Source organism: Zingiber officinale, chromosome 2B, assembly GCF_018446385.1.
Source record: "Zingiber officinale cultivar Zhangliang chromosome 2B, Zo_v1.1, whole genome shotgun sequence".
In the NCBI taxonomy this organism is placed as follows: domain Eukaryota; kingdom Viridiplantae; phylum Streptophyta; class Magnoliopsida; order Zingiberales; family Zingiberaceae; genus Zingiber; species Zingiber officinale.
Window position 1 is genome coordinate 68,068,501 of NC_055989.1, and position 10,073 is coordinate 68,078,573.

The following is a 10,073-nucleotide window of genomic DNA, read 5'->3' on the forward strand; positions in this document are numbered from 1 at the left end:
GAGGTAAGACCATAGTTCAGACAAATTCAAAACAAAAAACAAAAGACATCTCATTATGATACCATCTTGATCACCAAATGGAGCATTCAAACAAATCACACAGTATTGATGATCAATAGATTTCAGGGGGGTGTTGGAAGAAGATACATGACTAAGTTAGTTTCCAAGAATAATCCCAACAATTAAAATCCAGGAAACAATGCTCAATTTCCTTTATACAATAACCGGGATATGTGCATCCATAAGGTAAGTAGAGCTGAATAACCTCTGGTGCTAATTAATTTCCCTGATGTCCCTCAACTAATAATGGTGTTGACACCAGAAAAACTTGAAAGAATACAATCAGCTTCAACAACACTATAGCATATCAATTTGAAATTTCATTGTTTGCCCTTTGTCCCAGAAGAATCATCCAACCGTCTCATATACTGATCTCCATCAATGCAGACGCCATCAGTTTCTCAACGAGCATCACTGCAGCATATGCAAACAACCAAAAGTACCACCAAAGGTCTCGTAAACTCACTCACTTTCTCGCTTGCAATTCCCAGGTAACAGGTACCGATACTGGTCAACATGCTGAAGTAGATAACAAGGTAGACGAACAGCAGAATATGAACTAAGTATTGGACCCAGCTTGTTAATAATTTCTTGGAAAGAATATTCTTCTGGAAGCATATCAAATAGGTCTGCTCCTCGGCATATCACATCTTGAATTCTTTGAGGATTCAAGTAGTAGGCAAATCTCACACGATCAACATGACTATACGCTTTCATCTTAAATATGAACTGGCTTATATGGCGAAAACAGAAGCTACAATGCCAACCCGAATCAGCAAATAAATTATCAGTTTGGCGGAAATGGGCATATCTGGTCTTCCCTGCTTGGTACCTATGAACTGAAGCCCTCCAACTCTTGTCATCAAGGTAAAACTCAAAAGAGTAGAGATAATTGCGGAGCTGCAGATGAAGCTTGTCAGGAATCTCATCACACCATCTTAGGAGGTCAATCGTATGGCCACTTGGAATCTCATCGATATCAGACATGATCAGCAGGTCATCATCGTGAATACCTGCTATCTTTAGGAGTTGATCCAGGGCCACTCGCTGGTACGATTCCTCGACAAATGGATTCTCCCCCTTCACGAACCTTCCCCCAATAGTGCCATAGGTTAGCCTTAATTCAGCAAACTTAAATCGTTGCCTGTTGTTGGCAAAAAACAAGGGCTTTCTCAGACCTGTGAAGGTTGAATTAGCTTCAAGGAGAACAAACTCAGAAACATAGGGACTGAGTTCATGCCACCTGATCTCAAGCATATCGAGTTCATTGCTGAACAAGACGGCATCATAGACACGACGAGGCAAGTCGCGGATGCCCCAACCGTGAAGTTGGCAGAGGCGCTCCATAGAGACGTTGGGGTGATAGTAGTGGGGGATGGTGCGGAAGGGTTTGGGAGGGGACTCCCAGATGGGGCGGAGGAAGTAACTAATCTTTTGCCCATGAAAGTAAATGACGAAGATTAAGAATGGAACTCCAATAAGGAGAAGAAACAATGCCTTGACATCGAAACCTCGGAGGGCGCACCGGAGTCGCGACATGGTAAGAGCAACCCTCGACGTCTGCAGGAAAGAATACCAAGCAAACAAGAATTAAAAGCAAATTATTCGCGAAGACTCTTGGGCCACAAAATTTTGAAAAAACAAAACATAAAAGAAGACAACATTATCTAGGGATCTGATGGAGAAACGGAAGAACCTCAAGCAATCGCGCAAGAAAAATCAATCCATGAAATCGACACCACTCCTTTCAAAATCGGCAACAATTTCAAAACTAAAACATAAAAGGAACCATCCAACATTATCTAGGGTCTGGATCAAAATCATCGATTCCAAGCCGTAAAAAAAGTCGAGGAAAAAAAGGAATAGATCTGGAAGAAGGAAAACCAAATAATAATCACCTCTCCGCAGACATCCTCGCATATATGATCCTTCTTCTTGCAAGAATAGTACCCCGTTTCCGGCATCTCGAACGGAGAGAAAGCACCGGAGCAAAAAAAAAAAGTAGAAACCAAAGTTTCTCTTCACAGAACCGAGAAAGGAGCACTTTTTCCGCCCAGAACAGCCTCTAGGGTTGCTCGTGCGATGCCAGGAGCCGATCAGATCACACCCGGTCTCCGGCACGCAAGCGGCAATGTCCGACCACCCTCTCCTCCGCCCTTCTACTCTATCTCCGCGATTCTCCTCCTCCTCCCTCTTCTGCCGCTCCGTCTGGCGAATGGTGTGGCATAACCGCAGCGGAATCGCCTAAAAATAGCCGTGGGGATCAGACGGAGACGAAAGGGGGAAGGATCGGGTGAGGGATTCGGATTCTGGATACGGCGGCGCTGGTGGTACTCCTCCGGTCCTTCTCCCCTCCTTTGCCCTCTTTTGCTTGGCTGTTGCGCTCGATCTTCGCGGGTGATCTGGTGGGCTAACAGGTAACAGTGTCACGCCCACCCTTTCCTATTTATAGACATCTCTCCTTCCGATTCAAACTCCATTTAAAAAAACAATTATCAAAATATATATATATATATATATATATATATATATATATATATATATATATATATATATATATATATATATATATATATATATCTTGCGGGACTTACGATGCGCGATTGTGGATCGCTACCACTCACGGATTATAACGCACAGACGTGGTTAAATCGATTCACTGATTGATTCAGCGACGTTGGATCGATCCAGCATGCCCGGATTGATCCACTAATCGATCCAGGCATGTTGGATCGATCAGTGGATCGATCCAGCACGGATTTTAACGCGCGCCGCACCAAATCGCACAGAGCGTGCCGTAGGATATATATATATATATACACACACATACTGTTATTTTGCGGGACTTAGAAAATGCGCTTGTGCGCGATTGCACAGTTGGCGTTGCAAACGTGGCTTCATTTGTTTTTTTTCCTTTTCTTTGACTTTCCACTTCACAGAACACATGTGTTCTCTTGTTTAAGCATTCGAAGCGAAAACTAGGGCAAGCCTGAACTCATCGCCGTGACGCTGTCCTCGCCGCGCACCTTCCCTCGGTGTTCCTTCTCGCTCTCAACTCCTCACGACCCTCACTGTCCCTTGGCTGCGACAAGTTCTCTTGGCCGTGAAGCATTCCACGAAAAGGGGAGCAAGATGGTGCGACAAGTTCCCTCTGTGCTCGCCATTCTCTCCCCTCACCGCGATGCTCTCTGTGCTCAACATCCTCTCACCGCGATGAGTTCCCTTCCTCACCGCGAGTGTCCTCTGTGCTCGCCAGCCAAGCTAGGGTAGCGAGGCTTGGGCAGCAAAGTTTCTCCCTAATTGTTCCTCTCGCCTGTGCTCATCGTCGTCTCCCCTTATCGCATTCTCGGCTACGATAAGTTCTGTCAGCTCGTGCTTGAGGTATGTATTTGTTTCCTCTCCTTGTCTTCTCTGCGCTGGTTCCCCTCTCTCGGTGTCTTCGCCCTCTTGTGCTATCTGATTTTGGTTAAGGATTCAATTGTGATTTTTAGCAACTTATAAGTTGGGAAATGTGCATTTTTATAACCGTTCTTTTTTCCTTAATAAGAGTCCTTATATCAATTTGTATTTGTTAAAAAAAAATGCACATCAGAGTATTATGTTTTTTTGGATATCTTATGTTTATCTTTGTGTTTTTGTTCAGGTTGCATGCGTGAACTTGAAGTATCACTCTTACAATGTTTTTTCTGGCTATTTGATAATGATATGCAAAATTTCATTTCATCTGCATCTGAAATTTCTTAACAATGGATGAAAATCATGGTGAAGATGAGTTATACATTCCTCAAGTTGCAGATAATCGAAAGTCAAAATATGGGATGAAATTCTCATTAATAGATGAGACATTTTTATTCTATAACCAATATGCACGCGAATCTGAATTTAGTACAAGGATAAATAGTAGCAAGAAAAATAAGATAACAAATGAGGTTGTGTGGAAAACATTTATATGCCTTAAAGAAGGGCATACAGATGATCAATGAAATAAACAAGCAAAGGGCGATCAACGGACAAGGGAAAGAACACGTGGTGAAGTTAGAACTGGTTGTAAGTCAAAGATTTCACTTGTCAAGAAACAAACTGGATTTGCATGGGTTGTCACTAATTTCATGGAAGGTCATAATCATCCACTATCGACTCCTTCAAAGGTGCATTTGCTACGCTCACATCGTAATGTTTCAGTAGCAAAAAAAGCATTGACTCAACGGTTTTCAGAGGCCAATGTGTCAACTTGTCAACAAATGCGATTATTGGAGATAGAATATGGAGGGCCCGAGCAAGTAGGTTGCACAGAAAAAGATATTAGAAATTTTGAGAAAGAGTTAAGGGATGAACAAAAGGATATCGATGTTGAAACACTAATCGAGCTATTTGCATCTGAGGAAGAGAAAAATCCAGCTTTTTTCTTTGAATACCAAACTGATTCAGATAACAGATTCAGTAGATGTTTTTGGGCTGATCATTTATCAAGAACGACATATAGTGTATTCGGTGATGTGGTTGTATTTGATACAACATATAACACCAACAAATATGGGTTGATTTTTGCACCATTTGTAAGAGTGAATCATCATCACTAGACAATTATTTTTGGTTATGACTTTAAGTAAAGGAGTTAGAAGCTGCCAAGTTTGCTCTAAGTATCGAGACAACTAACTTGCAGGAAGAGGTGAGGGTTTAGTCCAGGCTTCTCTTCAATATGACACAAACCTTGCAGGAATTTCAATGATGGATTCTCAATTGGTAGATAAGTAAAAATTAGAAATCTCGCTAACAACTAGTGAATCCTAGCTCCAAGTAGAAAGGGCTAGGAGGGTTAGGGTTGTTTCAGACCTGACTCAAAAAACTATTCTGCTAGAAGAGCTAAGATTTTCTCACCCGCCTAGCTCCCCTGAACAAACCAATGAATTTTCCTCCAAGGACTTGGTGATACCGGAACAACAAGAGAAATTGGACACACAAGCAGCTGAGTTGGAGTCATTACAAGCTGAGTTAGACTCCACAAAGGTTGAGCTGAAAGCGTACAAGGCCGGGGAGGACGAGCATTTTGAAGCTAGACAGAGGGCTCATCTTGATTCTCCTAAATTCGGCAAAAAATTCCCTAAGTGCATTCTAAGAATGTTCCGCCATGCAGCCGGAGGAGTTGATCAACAATTACGGGAGGGTTGTTATCTATTGACAAAACCTCCATGACAAGCCATAGATCGTCATTAACTTCTCAAAGAGCTCTCGAAGGGCCTCTTGAACAAGTTCAATTAGTATATGTTATGTTTTCATGATGTGTAATTATTGAAAGGAACAGAAATTAAATGTTAAGATGTGCATTAAACATTATTAAATCACACCTGTTTCCTTGTATATCTTCAGAACCACCAATTTTTCTGGTAAAATAAACTCTGTATGCCTTATTCATGAAATATTTATTAATCCAAATAATGAATTGAGTGGGACAGGAATGTCTGTCAGAATAATCAGACTGACTAAATAAATTATCTCAGAAGGGATCTCTCGGTTGCATAATATGATGGGCAAGATGTTGACGCCAAGCGAAATAACCAGGCCAAACAACTATAATACCTTAATATATTCATGATATGACTTCTGAATAAATTTTTCATAATTGATTATCAGACTGAATATTAAATGGATGAGATGAGACTGAATGGGATAACCAAACCAATAATTTTTCATCGTTTATTGTCGGATTGAATAATAAATCGGTCGAGATAATGCCAAACAGAAGAATTAGGCTTGCAGATATGATGAACCCCTTATTATTATAACCCATATGGGAATTTAAGAGTTCAGAATGTAAAGATGCAAAAGCATGCTCTCTTATAACCCTTTCGGAGGATCGGGAGTTTGGAATTTAAAGGCGCGAGAGCATACTCACTTATAACCTGAACGGTGGCTTGGAAGTCTGGACTTTGAGGTGCAAGAACATACTTGCTTATAACCCACTTGGAGGACCGGAAGTCTAGAATTTGTAAGCATAAGAGCATGCTCGCTTATAACTCGTTTGGAGGATCGGGAGTTTAGAATTTATAGGCACGAGAGCATGCTTGGTTATAACCCACCCAAAGGATCGGGAGTCTGAAATTTGAAGGCGTGAGAGCATACTCGCTTATAACTCGCTTGGAGAATCGGGAGTCTGGAATTGGAGGCACGAGAGCATTCTCTCTTATGACTAACCAGAGGATCGGGAGTTTGGAATTTGAAGGCACGAGAGCATACTCGCTTATAACCCGCTCGGAGGATAGTGAGTATGAAATTTGAAGGTGCAAGAGCATATGCATTTTTATAACCCGCTTGGAGGATCGGGAGTCTGGAATTTAAAGGTACGAAAACATGCTTGCTTATGACCCGCTCGGATGTTAGGGAGTATGGAATTTGAAGGCGCGGGAGTATACTCGCTTATAACTTGCTCAGAGGATCGGGAGTTGAAACATAATACAGGAGAGCATGCTCACTTATAACCCGCTCGGAGGATCGAGAGTCTGGAATTTAAGGCACGAGAGCATGCACTCTTATAACCCGTTTGGAGGATCAGAAATATGAAATTTGAAGGCATAAGAGCATGCTCTCTTATAACCCGCCTGGAGGATTGGGAGTTTGGAATTTGCAGGCGCGAGAGCATGCTCACTTATAACTCGACCGGTGGCTCGAGAGTCTGGAACTTGACAGAATTCTCAGATAAATTCGCCTACATTCTAATTAAGTGTAAAAATTTTACATAATTTATGAGTAAATTACAGGCGTACTTTTTAAGCCCTATAAGGTTGTAGATGATTCACGCTCCAACGTAGCTCCAACCTTTTCCCTTCTACGTCTTCGAGGTAGTAGGAGCCCGAGGTGAGCTTTTGCACCACTTTGTATGGTACTCCCCACTGTGACTTTAGCTTGTTAACATCCCCAATCGATTTGATGTGCTTCCAGATTAGATTGCCAACCTGAAAAAAATCTAGGAATAACTTTTTTATTATAATTTTACCTCATCCTTTGGCAGCATGCCATTAGCTGAACTACCATTTTATCTCTAACTTCTTCTATCAGATCGAGCTCCATAAGGCATCGACTAACATTATCCTCGTCATACAACTGTCTTTGATTGGATTCCACGCCAATCTCGACGGAGACCACCGTTTCACCGCTATAAACTAGATAAAAAGGGGTTATACATGTCTCTTCTCGAGTGGTTGTACGATATGCCCATAGTACACTGGGTAGCTCATCCACCCAGCTTCCCTCGACGTGGTCTAGTTTGGTTTTAAATCCTTTGATGATTTCTCTATTTGTCACTTCTGGCTGGCTGTTACTTTGAGGGTAAACCACAGATATCAAGGTTTACATGATACCATAGGTTGAACACCACTCTCGGATTTTCCTGCCTTAGAATTGTTTTTCATTATCTGAAACCAATTTATGTGGGATTCTAAACCTGTAAATGATATGATGTCATAAGAATTTGATAACCATTTACTCAGTTATCTTGGTTAGTGGCTCAACCTCCACTCATTTTGAAAAATAATCCACTACTACTAGTAAGAATTTCTTCTGCGCAGGTGCTAGGGGAAAAGACCTTACTATATCCATATTCCACAGCTGGTTGAATGTGAAGGAGATAATGGAAGTTTTTAGTAACTCCGTGGGGTGATATGGAATATTCTAGTGTTTCTGACAAAATAAGTAGGTTTTCACTAACTGAGTTGCATCAGCTTGTAGAGTGGGCCAAAAAAACCTGGTAAGTAATCTTTTTTTGAGCGAGAGACCGGCTGCCTGCATGACTTCCACAAGAACGTTGATGTACCTCCTGTAAAATGTATTGCATGTTGTCCGGTCCGATGCACTTGAGTAAAGAACATGAGAAAACCCGTTTATAAAGATGGTCCCCAATTATAGTAAATCAACCGCCTCTTTTCTGCATTAGGCGTGCTTGCTCTCCTTCGGCCAATAAGATGCCTTGCTACAGAAATAAAATGATAGGTGTTCTCCAATCACTCTACAGTTCAAGGTTGACCTGTCATTCAATGCAGGCTACTAGCAGTGTTTGTTCTATATGATCACTTCCTGGAATCCTACTCTAAGCTTCTCGAATGCCTCTGCATAGAGTTTTAGCCACTTATTATTATTCTCAAAATTTCTTTATAATTGCTACGTGGCCAACTAAGAATCTGAATAAATTAAAACTCGAGAAGCTCCAACATGTCTGGCGACTTACAGGCCAGCTATCAATGTTTCATATTTTACCTCATTATTGGTAGACCGATAATTTAGCTGAACAGATAACTGTATTCTATCTTCCTTGGGTGATATCATAAAAATACCTATTCCGCTACCCTATCGATTGGATGATCCATCCACGTATATTTTTCAAGTTCCCTTAGGCTCAGGGTTTTGCACCTCTGTTATGAAATCAGGAAAGGCTTGAGCCTTGATGGTCGCTCGGGGTTGATATTGTATGTCGTAAATACTTTGTTTATAAGCCGTTAGTAAGTAGCACCTGCATTCTTTAGTCCGAACGACATAACCTTATAGTAGTAAGTGCCCTCAGCAGTTATAAAGCTAACATTCTCTTGGTCATCCTTGGCGAGCGGTACCTGATAGTACCCCTGATAAGCGTCCATGATGTAAATTAGCTCACAGCCAGAAGTTGAGTCTACTATCTGATCAATTCTTGATAAGGGGTAGTAATCCTTAGGGCATACTTTGTTGAGGTCCCGGAAGTCTCTCCATTTGTTTGCCGGCTTGGACACTAGGACCGCGTTGGCTAACTAGCTCTGGAATTGCACCTCTTGGATGTAGTCGACTTCCAATAGCTTGTCTACTTCTGCGCGGATGATCTTATTCTGGTCTACCCCAAAATCCTCTTCCTCTATTTGACCGACTGAGCTTCAAGGAAGACATGAAGTATATGCTCGATTACTGTGGGGGGAGACGCCTGTAATCTCCTTGGGCTCCCAAGCAAAAACATCATTGTTACATGTTAAACATACAACAATCTCTTCTTTAAGTTCTAGAGGTAGGTCGGTAGCTACTTGGGTAGTGGCTTTCGGTCGGCTTGGTAGGATTTGAATCTCCTCCTTTTCTTCATAGAACAAGGTGGGCGGTGCTTCTCGAATGGTGCAGACTTCCATCCGTTGCATCTTCCGGGTGGAGTTGACTTCAGTCTTAATTATATCAACATAGCACTTGCGTGCTACTAGCTGATCTCCTCTAACTTTCCTGACTCGATCATCCACGGGGAACTTTATTTTCTAGCAGAAGGTGGAGACCATTGCTCGGAACTCATTTAAGGCCATTCGACCCAAGATGACTTTGTAGGCTAGAGGGGGGGGGGGGGGTGTGCCCATGACTATGAAGGCCGATGACGCATCCTCATTAGGAGCTCCTCCCTTAAGGATATGACCAACTTTATTTGGCCGTGTGCTGGATCCCATTGCCTGTGAACTCATACAAAGGAGTCACCATGAGTTGAAGCTTGCTCGGGTCTATTTACAGCTGCTCGAACGTTTGTTTGAAGATAATGTTGACCGAGCTGCCTGTGTCAAGAAAAGTACGATAATGTTATAATTAGCTATAACATATTTAATAAAGCATCATTATGGGATATTTTCACTCCCTCCAAATCTTTAGGCTCAAAGCTGATTTCAGGCCCGGTCGCTTGCTTTGTATTGTAGTTGACCACGTGAATCTCCAATCGGCGAGTGTGTGATTTTCTCACTTGGTTGGAGTCTCTATCAGTTGGGCCCCCGACTATCATGTTGATATTGCTTCAGGCGACATTATTAGGATTCTTCTCTTGCCTCATTGGGAGTTCTTGTTGGACCCGGGTGGGCTCCTATGCCTAGTCTGCTGGCGGCAAAGGTGTTCTTCGGTGTCGCTCGACCTCGCATCTCTACTAAGTGAGTCATTTAGCCATCGATAAGGGCGATAGTTGGAGGATGGGGTACGTCGGTGGAATCTTTGATTGCTATTCCGGCGATTGACCAGATTATAACAATGTTGGGTGTCGT

General features: G+C 42.2%; 1 protein-coding gene across 1 annotated transcript; it reads right to left on the reverse strand.

The window, feature by feature from the left end:
- On the reverse strand, window positions 1-2,473 carry LOC122045797 (beta-1,4-mannosyl-glycoprotein 4-beta-N-acetylglucosaminyltransferase-like). The gene is made up of 2 exons (XM_042606168.1): window positions 1,959-2,473; window positions 1-1,620 (listed from the first exon to the last, which is right to left on the reverse strand). The coding sequence occupies exons 1-2, from the start codon at window positions 2,022-2,024 to the stop codon at window positions 523-525; spliced, it is 1,164 nt and encodes a 387-aa protein (XP_042462102.1). The 5' UTR covers window positions 2,025-2,473; the 3' UTR covers window positions 1-522.
- Between the last annotated feature and the right edge of the window lie 7,600 nt (window positions 2,474-10,073).

What these genes read in the sequence shown, in the direction of transcription:
- LOC122045797 (XM_042606168.1), bottom strand. Translation starts at nt 2,024, where the DNA reads ATGCCGGAAACGGGGTACTATTCTTGCAAGAAGAAGGATCATATATGC. An exon ending in GCGAGGATGTCTGCGGAGAG is followed by an intron (nt 1,621 to 1,958) that starts GTGATTATTATT and finishes TCTTTCCTGCAG; the next exon opens with ACGTCGAGGGTTGCTCTTAC.